This window comes from Ahaetulla prasina, chromosome 1, assembly GCF_028640845.1.
Source record: "Ahaetulla prasina isolate Xishuangbanna chromosome 1, ASM2864084v1, whole genome shotgun sequence".
NCBI classification, from domain to species: Eukaryota; Metazoa; Chordata; class Lepidosauria; order Squamata; family Colubridae; genus Ahaetulla; species Ahaetulla prasina.
In genome coordinates, this window is record NC_080539.1 from 73,950,085 (window position 1) to 73,970,111 (window position 20,027).

The 20,027-nt window shown below is 39.4% G+C and overlaps 1 protein-coding gene across 4 annotated transcripts in view; it reads right to left on the reverse strand.

The window, feature by feature from the left end:
* Positions 1 to 261: 261 nt before the first annotated feature.
* Positions 262 to 20,027, reverse strand: part of RASGRP3 (RAS guanyl releasing protein 3) — an 82,988-nt gene continuing 63,222 nt past the window's right edge. For all 4 annotated transcript variants that reach the window (XM_058164048.1, XM_058164030.1, XM_058164039.1 and 1 more), the window contains 8 exons: positions 16,738 to 16,815; positions 13,144 to 13,257; positions 11,250 to 11,365; positions 9,073 to 9,220; positions 7,888 to 7,924; positions 6,417 to 6,542; positions 3,471 to 3,823; positions 262 to 1,160 (listed from right to left, as the gene is read on the reverse strand). In XM_058164048.1, coding sequence (XP_058020031.1) covers positions 1,152 to 1,160; positions 3,471 to 3,823; positions 6,417 to 6,542; positions 7,888 to 7,924; positions 9,073 to 9,220; positions 11,250 to 11,365; positions 13,144 to 13,257; positions 16,738 to 16,815 — 981 coding nt within the window. In that variant the 3' untranslated portion in view covers positions 262 to 1,151. The remainder of the gene's footprint in view (positions 1,161 to 3,470; positions 3,824 to 6,416; positions 6,543 to 7,887; positions 7,925 to 9,072; positions 9,221 to 11,249; positions 11,366 to 13,143; positions 13,258 to 16,737; positions 16,816 to 20,027) is intronic.

The window sequence follows — 20,027 nt, forward strand, 5'->3', positions numbered from 1 at the left end:
TTGTCAAGGCAACAAATTTATGATTTCAGAAGACAAATAAATACCTTTGTGGCCATATCACAGAATAATAGTATTGTGGGAAGATTCTGTGCGACTTACAAGTTAGCCTACAGGATAATGTTTCAAGCAGATGCATGACTGCAGCTTTCAAAGTTACAGCACTGAGCAAGATGAGACATCAGAATGTTACTGAATCTCTAGGTAAGGATACTAATTCTATCGACACTGACTTTCATCAAATGTTCTGTATATCATAAAGCATTTGCTATTTATAAAATCCAGTGTTTATTTCCAGTTTGCTAAAAGATGTGAAAACCAACAAAACTGCTCCAACAACCATGAAATTAAACATAATACATGTTTACATCATTCTAGGAAACAGTGAAAGACCGATTTTTTCTTCTTCTTTCAGACTTCTTTAGCTTGGTGCTTTCCGGGTGTAGTTGGCTCTTAGCCATGCTGGGGACGATGGGAATTGTGAACTGCACTTGGCAGATATTAAGATTGAAGAAAGCTAGGCTAAATTACACCACCTGAATTCCACAATCTTTGTATGGCAAGCATATAATCTGATTTCATCCAGTTCTGTGAATTAAGTAGCAAGCACACGTTGTGGATTATCACAAATTGAATATAAAAAAATTAGATAGCTTCATACTTGTGTTGAGAAATAATACTTTTTAAAGAAAACCCTCAACCTAATGACTCTAATATGTGAATGCAGCAACCGGGGAATCTGAGCTCTTAGTTCCAGATAGAAAATCAGCTTTCAGTTGATGGGGAATGCCTCAGAGTGTGGAAGGTTGACAAAATTTGGATCCAGGAATTTTGGTAACTTGACCCGTCTATAAGCCCATATGATTTTGGTAGTGATGGTTTTAGTAGTGATAGATTCAAAGCCAGGATTCTGATGTTGGCAACAGAATTGCGGATGATCTGCAGTTATAATGTTCCTTTCTTTTCCATCAGTGCAAGATTGATCAAATTACTGGTGTGAGAAAATAAATAGTGTACTCTTGTCATTAAGCAACTGTCAGCAATGATAAAATCTGATGAATGTAACTGGTTTGAAGTTCAGCCATATCCAGGCGATTTATAAAATAGCACACTTTCCTTGAACTATCTTCTGACAGCAGATTTTCTGCAGCAGATCAACAAGCCTATAATAATTCAAAGGAAACAATTCTCAGTGTTTTGTTTAGAAGAGATTGATATATATATTTCAGGAGAACAGACACAAAATCAATAGTATCACCAGGCTGAATTCTATCAGTTCAACATGCAAGGATTCTGTGCTTAAATCTGCCTATATTGTATACTAATATTTATTTGCTGCTATGGATAAAAATATGGCTTATCTATTCACTTTGGCATGCTGATTTTCTGTTAGCAGTAAGCTTTTAACATATGCAGCCATTTAGTATGAAATGGTAAACTGCATTAGGTAGCTTCTATTGCACCATTTATTTCTGTACAATTTATAAGGCTGCTTAATTCCATAGTGGTTCTTGGCAGCATATGACACTGAAACAGCATGAAAACAGTATAATAGAAAAAAAAATATTTGGACAATGAAACATCCCCATCAGGGGTGGGTTGCTCCTGGTTTGGTCCAGTTCTATAGAACTGGTAGTAAAACTGACGGGAGGCTCTGCCCACCCACCACGACATCATGGGTGAACTGCACATGCGCAGAAGCTTCTGCGCATGTGCGGTCCCATTGTGAACCGGTAGTAAAGGTAAGTAGAACCCACCCATGATCCCCATACATTTTCAGTGGCCTCATTTTGATGTTAAAACAGGTGGGGTAAGAATGTTGAGCCCTGTGACATCCCACATTTCAGTAGCTTTAGGCACAAACTTTCCCCTCCCACCAACATCATAGTAACCAACCAGAGACAAAGAACTACTACAATATGGTACCCACTGTCAGTTCCCACAGGTTCTAAAGTATTAATTATATCCTCTTGGCTCCATTAGTGATCATCAACAATTATCACCATTGCTATCTCACTAATCTGCCCTAGTATGAAAAGTGGTTGAGAAGGGTTTAGATAATCTGATCCCTCCAGGATCATGTGAAGCCCCAGCCTGACTGCCTACAGCAGTTTATTTATTTAATTAGATTTTTATACCGCCCTTCTCCCTAGGGACTCAGGGCGGTTTACAGCCAGATAAAAACAAGCAGCAATATAAATACAAGATAAAATACTGTTTAAAAAACTTATTCAATTTGGCTCTAATTAAAATAAATTTAAAACAATAAAACCCCTTTAAAATTAAAACTATAAAATCTAAAATCCTATGCCAGTCCTGCACGAATGAACAAATATGTTTTCAGCTCGCGGCGAAAGGTTCGAAGGTCAGGAAGTTGGCGTAGTCCTGTGGGAAGTTCATTCCAGAGGGTAGGAGCCCCCACAGACTTGTCAAACTCAAGAGGTGCTTAGATCTGGCCAGTAGGGCCACCCTGGAAACAGCGAAGGACTGGCCCACAGTGCTTCTCCCAGTGAAAATGGAGCTCAGGAGGGCACATGCGGCCCTCCCCAGCTACATTTTTGCTGGCAAAGGACTGCAGGAGGCTGTCACAGCTGAAAACAGAGCTCAGGAGGGCCACATGGCAAAGGGCTGCAGGATATCAAGTTGGCCATGTCCCCTGGTCACGCCCACCCCAGTCACACCCACTCAGCCCTCCAAGGTCAAACACAACTCTGATGAAATTGATCAGTGAAATCGAGTTTGAAACCCCGGGCCTACAGTATTCAACAATCTTTTCTACAAGGATATGGTTGGAAAATGGATGAAAATTGTTCTGGATTGTTGAGTCCAGCAGTGACTTTCTGAGAAAGGGGCACACACCATCCCTTTTTAAAAGACAGGCTCAACTATCACCTCCTCACGTAGACTGACATTACCACATTAGATGACATTACCACAAACTGATCATTTTTATCTCAAGTATTGAGGAGTTCTAAATATAAAATTTCTGCACAGCATATGTAACATAGTGGCAAATCTCAAATACATTGTCATAATAGGGAGGATATATACAGTAAACATATAATTCCATAAATACATTACTTCAGCTAATGGAAAAAAATTCCTGAAGATATGCAATAGTCTTTGTTGGTGACTATTTCACTTATTTAGTTATTACATTTTTATGCTGCACTTATCAACAAGGCATAATTTGTCATCAACAAGGCATAATTTGCCCTGTAGTTTATAGCAGGGGTGGGTTCTACTTTACTACCGGTTCGTATCATGCCTGCGCATGCGCAGATTACTTTTGATGACGTTCAGGTCAGGGGGTGGAGCCTCCCGCCGGTTTTACTACCGGTTCTATAGAACCGGTCCGAACCAGGGGCAACTCACCACTGGTTTACAGTTGCAAAAACAGCATGTTAAAATTTATAGTATATTGAGAAAGAAAGAACAGGGTTTTAAACCCCTAAGAATTTCATAGTACAAACCTTGACTTCTTGTCTTTCTAGAAGAGTTTCTGTTCCATTTTGATCCATCACACGCACTGTTGTGTCCCTGTTGACTGGAATGTTAGACTTTTCATTCTCCCATTTTGCAAAACCTTTATTCTTTCCAGATTTACCATGGAACTTGGATTTCATTTTGGGGAAAGTGTGTGATCCTGAATCGCCCCAACCTGGTTCATTCCACAGTGGTTCTGTCTGAGTAGCTTGACTAGTGGTTACCCGCTGGAGATGAACTGAAATCTTCTGAGAGCAGCCGGTTACAAGGGTGATTGCTCTCCTATCAAGATCCTGATTTTGTGGGCTTACAGTGGGGAATTTAAATACTTCATCTTGTACTGCAATATAACAAAGTGCAAATCAATTAAGTCAATGTAAAATACAAATATGGAACAAATGCTGGCTAAATAGCAGATTAGTATCACCTAGGAAAAATGAAAACATCTCTAATTTGAAGTCTTCTTTCAACACTAGAAAGTACTGTCTATACCGAGCATGTAATTCACACAATTTTTCTGTACAGAATACATAAAATATTTCACATCCTACAATTTTGATAAGAATTAAACACTATTTTAGTTCTGTCCATCATACTGGTAAATCAGAAAAGTTTTAATTACTTCCGCTATCTGGTTTATTCTAGACGTGTGAGATCACAACTCTCAATATGACAAAACTTACTTGTATTTGCGCAAAATTGGAAAGCAGAGAAAATACCTCTGGAAGGGGAAGTAATTAAGAAAATTTTAGACTGTGCAGAAATGAATAGATTAACTCTGAAAATTAAAAAGAAGATTCAGAATATTTTAAGATATGGGGTAAATTTTACCATTGGCTAGAAAAGAGATATAAACAAATTAATAGTTATGTAAGAGAATGGTATAATTAAAATATTGTATTTTAGGGGAGATGTTGTAACAGATTAAGTGAAAATGAAGACAGAAGAAACAAGAAGACAACGAAGTCACAGAAGAAACACCGAGATGACACACAGAAGGATTGACTGATGTATTAAGTGTTTGTGTATAAAATAAAAAAAACTTTTTTTAAAAAAAAATGACAAAACCTACAATAAATACTCCTAGAGTATAAAGCATAGGCTTGGGGAAGGCTATTAAAGGCTATTAAATGTGTGACATTTGATACATAAATCAAGAAACCTCCAAGTTGTCAGCTTAAAAATCAAACACTTAAACTCCTAGTAAGCAAATAATCCTACCAATTTCTTCAAGACCAGCTAATCTCAGTTAATAATTTTATAAACAATATTTTTCTTTCAAAGCCGTAAATAGGTCAATGCAGTCAATAGCATTAAATGTCTTATATTCAACCATGATTTTTGCACTATCACTCTAGATGGTGAGCAGGCATATTTTGAAGTTCCACGTCGGCATCTATTTATAGTGAAAAAAATCCCCCGTTTTTTTCAAACCCATGAAATGTTTTGCTATTTTTTTTTCTTTTCATTAAATTTGAAGATCACATTTATTTCTTAACTAAAGGAAAGTTGCACAAGTAGATTTGTGTTTCATACTTTTTCTAACTTATTTTCCACATTGATAAAATCGCATAATCTAAAACCAAGTCTATAAAAGACTGAATTAATACAAAATTATCCTCAACATATCCTTTTAGGTTTCTTTAAGTATTACAAGCTGTCTTTCTGGGCATCTATGCAGACAGAATTTCCTGAAAGAGGAAAAAGTAGGAACGGAACTTTCTGGGGTTTTTTTCTTCCTTGAAAACATTTTACTTCTCATCCAAGAAGCTTCTTCAGTTCTGAATGAGAAGTGAAACATTTTCAAGGAATTAAAAAAAACCCAAGAAAGTCCATTTGCATTTTGAAAAGCACTTTTGGGACAACCATGACCTGGATGATTGAGAATCTCCATAGACATTTGCCAAGGAAGTGCATTCTGCAGCAATGTTACTGGTCTGTTATATGTAAGTCATTTTTAAGAGACTCTTCTGCAGACCTTAATGTCTGAACAGAGAGTCAAGATGGCTTGACTCTCTCAGGGACTTCCTAAAAATGTAAACCTTTCAAAGTTAAAGCGAGTGTTTTAAACCACCATTTCTTTGACCTTTCCAAAAGAGATCTCTTCAGACATCAGATAACTACGTTGGAAATTATTTAGGTGAATATAAGAAGCAAAAATAGTCAATTACTGTTGTGACCCTAACTGACCCTAAACAAAAATCGAATTCTTTGTTTTAGATTCTGGGCCTCATTTCAGGCAGCAAGCAGCAACTGCACAGATCCTCTTATACTGACAGCAAGAGTTCCATATGTAATGGGACAGTGATGATGAAACTTGTATGCAATCTCTAAGAGACTTTTGAGTTGCTGCCAAGTATACTCTTTAAGCCAAGATCCTGAAGATGAAACTGAAATACTTTGGCCACCTAATGAGAAAGAAGGACTCACTGGAGAAGAGCCTAATACTGGGAAAGATTGAGGGCAAAAGAAGAAGGGGACGACAGAGAAGAAGATGGCTGGATGGAGTCACTGAAGCAGTAGGCATGAGTTTAAATGGACTCCAGAGGATGGTAGAGGACAGGAAGGCCTGCAGGAATGTTGTCCATGGGGTCGCGATGGGTCGGACATGACTTTGCAATTAACAACAAAATAGATGAGTGCTCTGGTATAGTGATATATCCCCAGTCAGGAGTGGAAGAATTAGAATTGTCAACTACGCAGATTGAGCCCTGTCAATATCATTGGGAGGGGATACCCCATTAAAATAATTTCAGGCTTTCTTAAGCAACGGTGCAAGTTAAATAATAGGGTCATCATGACAAATCATAACAAAATCTCTTTATTTCACAAGGATGATAATTAGTGCATTCAAGACACTCATTTCAAATACTGTTGGGACATGAAAAGCATGGGTTAAACAATCAGCCACAAGACATGGTGTCATCTCTTACCTGCAGGGAGTGATGGGCTATTGGGCAAAGAACCGTGACCGCTGTTCAGCGAAGTCCCCCTGGCAAATTTCCTACAAGCTAGAACTAGCAGATCTCTGCATTGTTTATGGCAGTTGGCACCACAATCTGGAGTAAATAACCAGCAAAGGAATAAAAAAAAATAGTTTTGGTAAACTGCTATTTCCAAAATGAGGTAGGCCAGCATAAAATTTGCATTTGTAAAACATTTTCAAACTCAAATGTAAAAATCCTGGATAATTGATACTATGTGCATGGCAACAGAACATGCAGTGTGACGTTGAAAGGGATATTGGGCATATTCCTATGCCTATGAAATAATGGAAGACATATTTGCGCTTTCCAACTTTTTGGCACTTATAATGCAGCTTGACTAGGTTGCCAAAATGGTACAAATATTGCTATGGAGAAAGTATGTTTGGGATCTCATGGGGAGACACTTGGGCAGTATGTAATATGGACCGGAGAAGAAACTGGTAGAAAAAAAAAAGATTAAAAACTTTTGGACCGCTTCAGTCCAAAAGTATTTTTTTACAAAAAAAACAAAACCCAAAAAACAAGAGTTCTACGCATAGATTTTTTCCTTACTTTAAAATCTCTCTTTCTCACATTCCCACCTGTCTCAGAATATTAATTGCTTTCAAATGACCACTTTCTCAACTGGATAAGGTCAGTTCATTTTCAGTATAAAAATATAAGGAGAATACACGGCATTGCTAGGCAGTTAAAGTAAAACATTTGAATCCCAGTTAATTTAATGGGAGTTTAATGCCATGATTAAATGTTAGTAAGAGGAACCTGTAAAAATAGCAGACCAACATAGGTAGTCTATCGTCTCAACTATTAGACCATGTGACATCCTGCATATTTCCCCTTTAAAATGCATTTTCCCAATCCTGACTATCAGCTATTTCTGCCAGTCATGGCCCCTTTATACTGCCAGATGTAATGTATTCAAGCATTATTAGTCTCAGCTGCAGGCTGCTTTTAAGGGTAGCAGCATTCTATTTATATATGTTGGGAAAATTAAGTCAGGAAGTATTCTGCATGGACTCTAAAGCTGAACAGAAAGGGTTATGCTCTAATTTCTTAATAAGATTTATGGGTGAATGCATGGAAAATTGCCTGGAAAATTGCCAGGAGCATGGAAAATTGTGAAGAGGCAGTCAGGCAGGTGGAGAATGCTCCATTTTTCTGCTTCTCCCAAATATCTAGTGGTCAGAAGTGGACTACTAGTTAAAAGTTATATGTTTGCAGCATCAAAATTGAACAAGGCTGTAATTCAGGAGCGTAGCAGAGGAGTAAGCAATAAGCATGCACAGAGGATGGCATTTATTCAGATTAACCTGAATGCCAAAATTATTGAATGGCATTTTGCCAGCAATCAAAAGGCTGAATATTTTTTTTAAAAAAGCACCCTAGAAACAAAATGGCCATGCATGATTTACCGTACCTTTGCATTTGTAGCCTTGCTTGATTATACCCCAGAGCTGTAATTAAAGACAAAAGAAAATAAAAAAGAAAGCCGGAAGGAACACAACCTCCTTATGAACGTAGTAACAATGGCTACAAAAGCACAAACAGGAAATTACTCCACACAACACCCTTCCTGTTAGAAAGACCTATCCAGTCAACTGTGAGACTTTGCCCACACATTCCATTGCCTACAAATGAACCAGCACAGAACTGATTCAATAGATCAAACAAATGTTTTCCCAGTGAATCAGCAGAAGACTCTTCATCAGAGTCTGTTTCTGCATTTCTGTTAAACCTATTTTCAGAGATTTGGATGCACCATAGAGTTTGGTTTTGCTATACTGCAATAATATTGAAAATAGACACATATACACCCAACAAGGCTGCAATCCTATACTGACTTATCTGGAAAGAGGCACACTCAACAAGTTGAGTTTCAATAATTATGTATAGGAATGCACTGTTGAATTTTGTTATCCTTAATGATAAACTCCCAAGTCTCCTTGATGGGGATTAAAGGCATTGTGCAATCATTCTGCTTTCCCCTTATTACAGTCTAGAACAGAGCTGTCAAACTCCCGGCCCATGGGCCGGATGTGTTACATGCTGGCCACGCCTCTGCCTGGTTTAGCAAAGGGGGAAAAAGTCCCGATACGTCGAGTGATGCTGCCATGACGATGTGAATTTGACACCCTTGGTCTAGAAGTACTAGAAGATCTCCAAGGTCCCTTACAGCTCGATTTTGATTCTGATTCTGATTCAGTCAGAAAAATGGAAAACAGCAATAGTGGAAAAAAAGATGAATGAGTGAAGTAAAACCAATTTAACCACCCATAAAACTACATGGAGACATACTCACACAACAAAAACCTGGCCCACTCTTTCATATTATGTTGGTGCAGTGTGTGTGTGTGTGTGTGTGTTGAACATAATTTTTGAAATAGGTCAGCTCAAGTATGATGGTACTATTATTTATCCCTTAACCCAGGGGTCTGCAAACGGCTCTTTTAAGACTTGTGGACTTCAACTCCCAGAGTTCCTCAGCCAGCTTTGCTGGCTGAGGGACTCTGGGAGTTGAAGTCCACAAGTTTTAAAAGAGCCAAGTTTGTAGACCCCTGTCTTAACCCATCTTAATTTCCCCATTCCACTATTGTATACTTACAAATCCAGCACAATGTTCACAGAAAGTTGGCTTAAGATAGGTCATCTCTTGGAAGTTATGTATAAAACCTGGTCCCATTTTACACTGTAACTGTGATTTAGCCCTTAGAAAATATGCCATCATTTCTCCTTTGCTGATAAGACCATCCCTAAAAAAAACCAAAAAAAAAACCAGGAAGGAAAGGGGAAATCAGTCGTCACCATGCTACGGAAAACAATAGAATTCTGGCTCTCTTCCCGAGGGGTTAATTTTTCCAATTTCTGAAAGGCGGTACTTCAACAGATATGATTTCAAAACCTTCCGATATGTTTTTGGCCAAGAAAAAAAAATGTTCCAAGTAGAAATTTGCACAGGAACATTCCTGCTGGCAGAGCTCTGGATCCAACCTTTCACATATTTCCCCCCCAAACAAGCTGATATGAGTAATGCTGACCATGAATTACTTATCCATAAAGTAACTAGCGGATTCAGGGTTCAGACTGTGATTCATTCATCCATTTGTATTAAATGGTCTAAGAAAAGGTACTATAATGCAAAATGGGACTACAGGTAGTCCTTGACTTATATCCATTCATTTAGCAATGGTTCAAAATTATAGTGTCACTGAAAAAAAGTGACATGAACAATCCTCACGCTTATGACCATTGAAGAATCCCTACGGCCATGCGGTTAGAATTTGGGCGCTTGGCATCCAGCATGTATTTCCCACAGTTATGGTATCTCAGGGTCATGTGGTTCCCATTTGCAACCTTCCAAGCTAGCTTCCGATAAGCCAAGTTGATGGGGGAAGCTGGATTCACTTAACTGACAGTGCAATTCATTTAATAACCGCCATGATTTGTTTAACAACTGTGGCAAAAAAAGGTGATAACATTGGGTACAAGCCATTTAACAATTGCTTTGCTTAGTAACACAACTTCTGGTCTCAATTGTGATCATAAGTTGAGGACTGCCTGTATAAGTCATCTGTCCCTTGCAGTATTGAGATGATGACTGAGAAAGAGAAAGACTGGTACCAATCTTGATCATTATAGAAATGCTGGAGATAATTTTTAAAAAAATAAATGCTGCAGGATCCAATCTGGGTTGGTCACCACGATTAGAGGTTTAGTCTTCCAAGCTTTTGGATTTATGTTGGAGCCCATCCTCAGGGAACTTCTCTCATCTAGAATGTGTATCCTGCTGCTCTGACCTATGCTTCCCAAGAGCATGAAGCAGATTCCTTGTCACATCCAGCAAAGTCTTTCAAGGGAGAATTTACAGTCACAGACCTTATCTGGCTTGGAGAGCTGCCAGGCTGATAGCTTCAAAACTTTGCAAGAAGTCTCTGAGACTCACAAACTAATTAAGCAAACTAATTGTCTCCTGCAAACTTCAATCCGCTTTTGTTCCTCTTTATTCCCTATGGGAGGGACCATACACCGTCCACTTGTGGTTTTACTCCTAAGTCGACCCTTGTTCCTTAGCAATTCCCTTCTCCTGGCAGCTCTGCACATGTGCACATTGGGAGCAGACTCCAGCTGTTTTTCTGCCCTACTGATGTCCTACTCCAAAGGTAGCTGACAACTGTCAGACGGCCCTGGCCCCATCTCTGCCTCTGATGCAGAGCACTCATCAGAGTCTCCCCCAGACTCCAGGACTGGCCCATGTTCCTCCCCAATCTCCTCACTTTCGGACATTGCCACCAGCTCTGCTGGCTGCTGGCTGCCGGCAGGCCACAACACCTACAACATACATGGGACATGTATATTTGCCTCCCTTCATGAAATGAATGCCGTTTTAAAAAATATATTTTTAAAAAATATATTCAGAAATTAAGATTGCAAATCTGTACCCATGTAACTCAGAATATGCCTGATAGAGAAAATTAGGACTTACACTTGATAAATGTGTATATAAGTGGCAGGGCCTAATTGGCTTGGCTGAATTCCAAGAAAGCTAAGCTAGGCATAGCAGGTTAGTAGTTGGAAAGGCGATCACCAGGAAATACCAAAGGTGAAAGTTACAATGGGACATAGAAAGAGCAACTTGGAGGAAGAAAGTATAAACTCCATCAAGCCTTAGAAAGCCAGAAAGTGAGCCGACAGAGGGTAGGGAGGGGGAGGACTCAAGAATATCATTGCTTTTAAACATGAATGGGGTTGCATTGAAAATAATACCAAGAGGAGGACACTTACTGATCTTTGTCTAATACACAGAATGAGTCCAGAAAAGGAAAATTTGCTGCTATACTTTCAAAGTCTTCTTGTGAAATATAGCCATCATGGTCATGGTCATAATTCTTAAAAACAGACTGAAGATGCAAGGAAATAAGAAAAAGGGAAGAAAATGTCAAATGATTATAGACAACAAAGCAGAGGGATGCATCCTAAAATAAAAGCTCGGTTATAGGTATTAATGCAGTTAACAGTTTATTTATTAAATTTACATGGCCTCCCATCTCATACAAGGTGACCATGGCGGCGTATAATACAACCAACTATTGAAATAAAATATAAAAACCAATTAAAACAATCTAATTATTAAACAAGAACAAGACTGAGGGAGGATTAATTAAGTATGGGGCAATATTAGGTAAACTCATTCTAATATGAGGCAAATTCATCCAGCCTTTTTCCCAGCAGGCTCATTTATGCAACCAGCTCACAGTTCAATGTCAAGTTCCTAATCTGATGCCTTTGAAACTGAATTTTGGCAGGGATCTTCCAGGAGCAGAGCTTTCTCAGGATGGTCTGGAATCTGTGAAAGTCACTTCCCAGGAAAAACCTATCTAGATTCAACACTGCACTCTTTAAGCACTAAACAAAATTTTACTTTTGTAAGGCAATGCTTACAAGGGACGCGATGGCTCAGGGGCTAGGACGTTGAGCTTGTCAATCGAAAGGTTGGCAGCTCGGCGGTTCGAATCCCTAGTGCTGCCGTGTAACGGGGTGAGCTCCCGTTACTTGTCCTAGCTTCTGCCAACCTAGCAGTTTCGAAAGCACGTAAAAATGCAAGTAGAAAAAATAGGGACCACCTTTGGTGGGAAGGTAACAGCGTTCTGTGCGCCTTCGGCATTGAGTCATGCCGGCCACATGACCACGGAGACGTCTTCGGACAGCGCTGGCATTTGGCTTTGAAACGGAGATGAGCACTGCCCCCTAGAGTCGGCAATGACTAGCACATATGTGCGAGGGGAACCTTTACCTTTACTTTTACAGGCAATGCTACAATGCTACATAGATAAGCTACATGGAATTATTTTGTCACCTAAGTTAAAACAGCCAAAGTTGGAATAGTCAGTCTTCTATTTCAGAAGCTCATTCTGAATTCCATTGTTGTTCATTAGCGGGGCAGGAGCTTGACGAATGCATAAACCAAATGTCACCATATGCTTCAGCAGGCAAATTGTGTGCTTCTATAATATTTAAGAGCCAGTTTGGTGCAATAGTTACAGGCACCAGGCTAGACAACAGATGAGTGTGAGTTTTAGTTCTCTTAGGCATGAAGCCACCTTGGGCCAGTCACTTTGTTTCAGTTAGGAAGGAAATAATAGCAAAGCACTTCTGAGATCTTGCCAAGAATACTGCAGGGACTTATCCAGGGAATCACCAATAGTCAACCCAGACTTGAAGGTGCATATGTGCATATGTGCATATGCGTGTGTGCACACGCACTCACACATCATGTGTAACAATAGAGACTCTGGTTTTGTACATGAGATTTCAGATTTGGAAACTCTACTGAAGGCCCTACTTGATTGTGCATATCCTAACATTTTAAAAAAAAATTAATTAAGTGTTCTACAAAAGTAAAATTTTATCTTACATCACAAATACAATTATAGTCAATTAAAAACCATTGAATATGGTGGGGTGAATTAGAGCAGGGGTCTCCAACCTTGGTAACTTTAAGCCTGGAGGACTTCAACTCCCAGAATTGCTGGCTGGGGAATTCTGGGAGTTGAAGTCCACCAGGCTTAAAGTTGCCAAGATTGGAGACCCCTGAATTAGAGAATACAGAACATTCATGCATTCATGAGATAGGTGAGAAGATAGGGAAATAAATTGAAATTCTACTGTCAATACTCACATCAACTAGCTTTTGGATATGTTTATTAATAATACTTGGGTCAGGCTTTGGTATTACACCAGATGCCCACTCCAGGGGTACTCCTGGCTTAGTAGGGGTCGTTGGAGAGGTAGGCTGTAGTGAAAGAAAACAGAGAAGCATTTTTTAAAATTTTCAGTATGAATGAAGTGCAGGAGCAGCTGATTTTCTGGAAGATTTCTGAAGGGTTGTTGTTTTTTTAAAAAAAAGTACAGACACACACACACACACACAAGCCAAAGTTACAAATCAGACAACCAAATTTTGCATAAAAGTTCTTTTCTATTCAGTCTCTACAATTGTGGGCCACAAGGATCCTCCTGTTTAATCTTCTGCAATGCACAGTAAAGCCAATGAAGGGATCCCAAAGGTGCTCCAGAACTGAAGAAGCTTCTTGGATGAGGAGTGAAACATCTTTAAAGAACAACCAGAAAGTCCAGTTGCCTCTTGGTAACTTTAAGCCTGGGGGACTTCAACTCCCAGAATTGCTGGCTGGGGAATTCTGGGAGTTGAAGTCCACCAGGCTTAAAGTTGCCAAGGTTGGAGACCCTTTGGGATAACCATGACCTGGATGACTGAGAATCTCCATAGACATTCTTAAGGGGGTATCCAGCCTCTTGAAAATCTCCAGGGGTAGAAAACTCGTAGCATCTGCAGGTAGCCAGGGCCACCATTGTACAGAGTCTAGTGTCAGGGAGTTTTTCTCTACAATTAAATGAAATCAAGGCATCTGCTACTTGTATCTATTATTTCTGTTTCTAGATTTTATGACCCTGAAAATTCCATCTGTCTTTTATATCCTCAAAAAGTGACATCATGTTTATAATGCTTTTAAAAAGCATCTTTATTTATTAAGGTTTTGTTATAAGAAATTACATTTCTGAGATGTAACAGCAACAATCTCTAAAATGTAAAGCAAATGTGGGAAGGTTGTGTGGGAGAATCCTTGCTCTACAGAATTAATGAAACAAAATGAATTTCTGTTGTTTAGATTTCTTAGAACCGGGGTCGGCAAACTTGGCTCTTTTAAGACTTGTGGACTTCAACTCCCAGAGTTCCTTAGCCAGCAAAGCAATGATATCATCCAGGGGGAAAACCCAGAATATTCCATCCATAGTTGGAAGGGCTCCTCCCATCATAAGAAATAGAGGAATCTTGCTGATGAAGTGCACAACCTGGTAACTTTGTTGATTGTCATCTCTTTACTATCTCCTCTTCTGTCTCATTTCCAAAGCTCCAGTGGAACTGGAAACTTTCTGGAACAATGAAGAAAGGTAGCAGCAGGGTAGAAGGGATGTGAGAAAGGTTCTCTTTCCCCACTTTGAGTTGGAGAAGGATGTTTAGCTGAACTTCACCAAAAGAATTATTTCAGCACTGGGGGAAAAACTGGAACTTCCCCTCCGATGTATGATTTTGCTGCAATGTGTAATTGAAATTTGTCTTCTGCTAATCGAATGACAAAACCAATGGACAAGAAAGTGAGGTCACTTGTAAATTACTAAAGGTATGCTAGAAATGCTCCAGAGCACAATTCCAGAAAAATTTAGCTCAATAGTAGTAACTGTGAGAGGGATCTTGGAGTCCTAGTGGACAACCATTTAGATATGAGCCAGCAGTGTGCAGCAGCTGCCAAAAAAGCCAACACAGTTCTGGGCTGCATAAACAGAGGGATAGAATCAAGATCACGTGAAGTGTTAATACCACTTTATAATGCCTTGGTAAGGCCACACTTGGAATATTGCATTCAGTTTTGGTCGCCACGATGTAAAAAAGATGCTGAGACTCTAGAAAGAGTGCAGAGAAGAGCAACAAAGATGATTAAGGGACTGGAGGTTAAAACATATGAAGAACGGTTGCAGGAACTTGGTATGTCTAGTTTAATGAAAAGAAGGACTAGGGGAGACATGATAGCAGTGTTCCAATATCTCAGGGGTTGCCACAAAGAAGAGGGAGTCAAGCTATTCTCCAAAGCACCTGAGGGTAGAACAAGAAGCAATGCGTGGAAACTAATCAAGGAGAGATGCAACTTAGAACTAAGGAGAAATTTCCTGACAGTTAGAATAATTAATCAGTGGAACGACTTGCCTGCAGAAGTTGTGAATGCTCCAACACTGGAAATTTTTAAGAAAATGTTGGATAGCCATTTGTCTGAAATGGTGTAGGGTTTCCTGCCTGGGCAGGGGGTTGGACTAGAAGACCTCCAAGGTCCCTTCCAACTCTGTTATTATGTTATGTTATGTTACTTCTGCCTTAGAGAAGCACCTTTTTGAAACTAAATCCAAACTGCTGCATTGCATATACAATTGGGTTAGGGTAGTGGTAAAATCCTCTGCCACTTGCCACTGGTTCGCTGCCCGTGCATGCATGGTGTGTGCCAGATGCATGCTGTGGGCCGCATGCGCAGTGCACACTAAACACATGCTGCATTGATGCGCATGCACAGTGTGCATCAAACGCGCACCATTTGAAGGTAAGTAGAACAGCGAGGGGGGGAAACAGCCTGTGCTGCGTGATTTAGATTTGTAAGAAAGTAGGATTTCCTGCTTTCTAGCGAATATAAATCGCAAGGCACAGCTGATCATTGGAAATATTGGTTCTTTTTTTTAGCTTTTTTTTACTACTGGTTCGCTGAACCGGTAGATTTTATCACTACCAGTTTGCCTGACCGGTGTGAACCAGTAGGATTTCACCACTGGGTTAGAGTTAGGGTTAGGGTTAGGGTTAGGTCTTCAATTGGGCCTTAAAATTTTAGCAACTGTGAGATTATCATGCAAACCTCTTGATTTAGGTTATGTACCAACAGAGTCTAGATTCTATAATGAAAGTAAAGTCATGGATGAATTCATGGATGAAATATATAGTCAACTTCTTGTAAAATTCCTTGAATAAGGCATGTTGATCAAACAATAAAACTCTAATTTGGAAATCCTATACAGTACATTGGTCAGTATTTTATCTGAATATGACACTTTATTTGGCTGGGCTCCCAAGCTTTTTACAGCTAGAAAGAAGAAACGTCAGTAGTCACTTTTTCTTATTTAGTCATTTCATGTTCACACCAATCATAAGGCTGTCTGAGGTAGAAACAGGCTGAAACAAAGAAAACTTTATATACTACCAGTGTAGGCTGCCTTTGATAGGTCACAAGCTATGTAAATGTGTGGGGTCACTTAACTGGGTTTACTCTAAAGTAAATTGTTGTGTCTTTCAGTCATGGGATCTCACAATCCAGAAATGATTATCGAAAGGAAAGGTAAGAGCACACTTTCACATTTTTATCAAGGAAAAGCAAAGCATGATTCGGAAAATGGAGAAATCAAAGAATATTAACACAAAAAAGTAGATTATGAATCACTACTTCAATACTGTAACATTATACAGTAATAAGACCCTGTCTTATATTTTTTTTGAACCCTGAAATAAGCGCTTGGCCTTATTGCCATGTGCTCAAAAGCCCGATTGGGCTTATTATCTTATTTATCTTATTATCTTATTATCTTATTATCTTATCAATGTCTTATTTTGAAGGAAACAGGGCATTTACTCTTATGCCAGAAAACCCCCCACCAAACTTACTGATTTAGATGTTCTAGGTTCTAGCACCAGTGAAAGCTTATAAATATCATCTTCTGTGTGGTAGAGATCCAGTGAAAGCTGAAAGTCAAATAAAAATAAATGTAGCATATATTAATTACTGCAACTAACCTAATATATCTGGGGGGGGAAACATAAGTGTCACAATAAACTTTAATGGTTGCCTCAGTTATAGGAACACCACTCTTAAAAGAAGCAGTTGGGCAGTTCATCGCTTTCCACCCATGACCTGTTTGCTGTCATTCAATGCATGAAACCCCTTCTCCTATGCAAATATAAATCTGTAAAGTATATCTGTAAATTTGACATACATTAATACTCCAGGAGGGAAGCATGACAAGAAACTGGGAGTTGTTTTGTGCAGAAACTGGTGTGTGTGTGTGTGTGTGTGTGTGATTTCAACTTAATGGTTGATAGTGTCATAATCACATGATACTCCATGTCAGACTTCTTCACTTTTTCAGGGAATGAGGGTGTTGCTGGCAAAACAAAAGCTGCTTTGTTGGCCAATCTCAGTAGTCATAAACAAGCTTTCCCTGTCAGCCTCCGGCAAGCAAAGTCAATGGGGAAGCTAGTAGGAAATCAGAAGTCTTAATCATGCAAGTCCTTGCTTAATGACCCCTATAGTTTTCACTTAAGGACAACATCCAAGACTGCTGGAATTGCTGTTGCTAAAGACCTGGTCATGCAATGTCTTGTTTTACAACCACATTACTTAGCAATGGCAACTCTGGTCCCAATTGCTGTCTCAAGCTGGTTCTGACCAGTTCTGGAGAACTGGTAGCAGAAATTTTGAATAGTTCGGAGAACCGGTAGTAAAAATTCCCACCTCCATCTATTCTCTGCCTCTCAAGGCCCAGCTGATTGGGAGGAAATGGGGATTTTAAAGTATCCTTCCCCTGCCATACCCACCAAGCCCCGCCCACCAAGCCATTCCACACTCACCTAGCCACACCCACAGAACCAGTAGTAAAAAAACCCACCACTGCTGTACAGCATTTACTCCTCTTCATGCCTCCCTAGTTTTTTTTTTTTCCTAATATGAAGATTATCGTTGGCATTTTGATTGGGGGGAGAAAGGAAAGAAGGCCGTCAAATGTCAGCTTGTTAGGTGCTGTTGTTTCTATATCTCTGGGCAGGAAGTACAGCCTGCTAATTTATTGGACTTGAGTTTTGTGACATTTACTGCATCATTTTCAATGTGCCTTCCTTTTTTCTTTCTTTAGATGTTTACTTTCAGGAATAACTGTATGTCATTTACTTTTTTACTGTACCAAGTCTCATCTCTGCTGACTTCAAGGTAAGGGATTTATTTATTAGGTAAGGCATACCTTGTCTCCTTAGAGAATTTACAAAGGATTTAGGTAACCCCATTTTCTGTTTGTAATTTTCATGTTTTCTTCTACTTCTTTCATTTATTTCCCCAATGCCCCCCCACAAAAAAAAGCCTTGAAGAGGGAAATGTGTTCAGTGGGAGCCATGGTGGCTACCATTCTGTATTCTAACAGGACATTAATGAATAAATCAGGGAGGCCAGACTTGAAGGACCATTGATGTCTCGCACTGCTGTAAGACTCAATAGAATAATAATAATAATAATGTTTTAATTTGTATACCGCTTCTCCCGAAGGACTCAGGGCGGTGAACAGGCAAATAAAATACAAACAGAAACATATACAATAATTAAAACAACCCTTAAAAAACTGATTCAAATTTGCCAGAAAATTTAAAATAACATTACACCCCATAAAATTACAGAAATTTAAAACCCATCAAAATTCAATTAAAATTTAAAATTTAGAATTTAAAATCAGGCCAGTCCAGCCATACGAAATAAATAGGTTTTAAGTTCGCGGCGAAAGGTCCTAAGGTCAGGTAGTTGTCAAAGCCCGAGGGGAAGCTCGTTCCACAGGGTAGGAGCCCCCACAGAGAAGGCCCTCCCCCTGGGGGCCGCCAGTTGACACTGTTTGGCTGACGGCACCCTGAGGAGTCCCTCTCTGTGGGAACGCACCGGACGCTGGGAGATAGAGGCCGGCAGTAGACGGTCCTGTAAGTAGCCCGGTCCTAAACCATGGAGCGCTTTAAAGGTGGTAACCAATACCTTGAAGCGCACCCGGAAAACAACAGGTAGCCAGTGCAGTCTGCGCAGGATAGGTGTTACGTGGGAGCTCCGAACCGCTCCCTCAATAACCCGCGCAGCCGCATTCTGGACTAGAAAATCAATGGCACATAATTATCCTAAACATCTAAAGAAAGAAACTAAAGAAATACATATTGGAAATTGTAAATGTCAGAAAGGACCTGGAGCAGCGGTGAAATCCATTTACCTTTGCTACTGGTTTCGGAATGGGAGAAGGTCAAAAACGGGACATAATGACGTCCCGGTGGGTGGGCGGAGCTGTCGGCGCTACTGGTTCACACGAACCAGATAGATCCATCCGGATTTCACCGCTGACCTGGAGTCTGATGTACTAGTGTGTTATATGTGGTTTCTGCTTAGAAACATGTAAACAATTCCACATAATAAAATAGCGCTTGGGGCCTTTTAAACTTCTGACTCTGACCAAAATACCAGATACTCTTGAGATGAAGAAAGAAATCAGACAAACAGACAGAATAACTGATATAATTATAGATGGTTTCAATGATTTTCATCCAGACTGGATAAATTTAGATGTATTTGAGCCCTTCAACAGGATGAGAAGCCTTCAACCTTTCATTTCTGGTGCAAAGTCACAAAATGAACCTACTGAACAAGATGAGGAATGTACAGCCGCATAGCTACAACTGCCAACAACTTTCACAACAAAGTGGGTAGAACTGATGTTACACATTTTACGTTATTATAAAGTAATAAAGGCAGGATAAAAATCTAATCAGCAAAAAATAAACAAGATCCAGAAGGCCCCTGCTTGTAAAACTATGATTAGAGCAAATTCACCTCTCACCTAATTTTAAAATTCATCTTTAAAAACAGATTTCCTGAGTTAGTTTCAATCTGAAATTTTCTAAAAGATTGTAGTTCACACACATTCACTCAACTGTAAAAACAACTGGGGCTTTCCAGGTATTTGCATATTTTCAGAACAGATTAATTAAGAGTGGAGACATAGTAAGACAACTCTAAAAGCAATTTGTTCCTTCTGATCTTTCTGTCATTGATAGCAACTTGAACACCTTTAATTAAGAATTGGCAAAGTCATAAATAAAATACTGTTCATTTGGTATGAATATATATATATATATTTTAAGAAAACATGCAAGTTTTAATT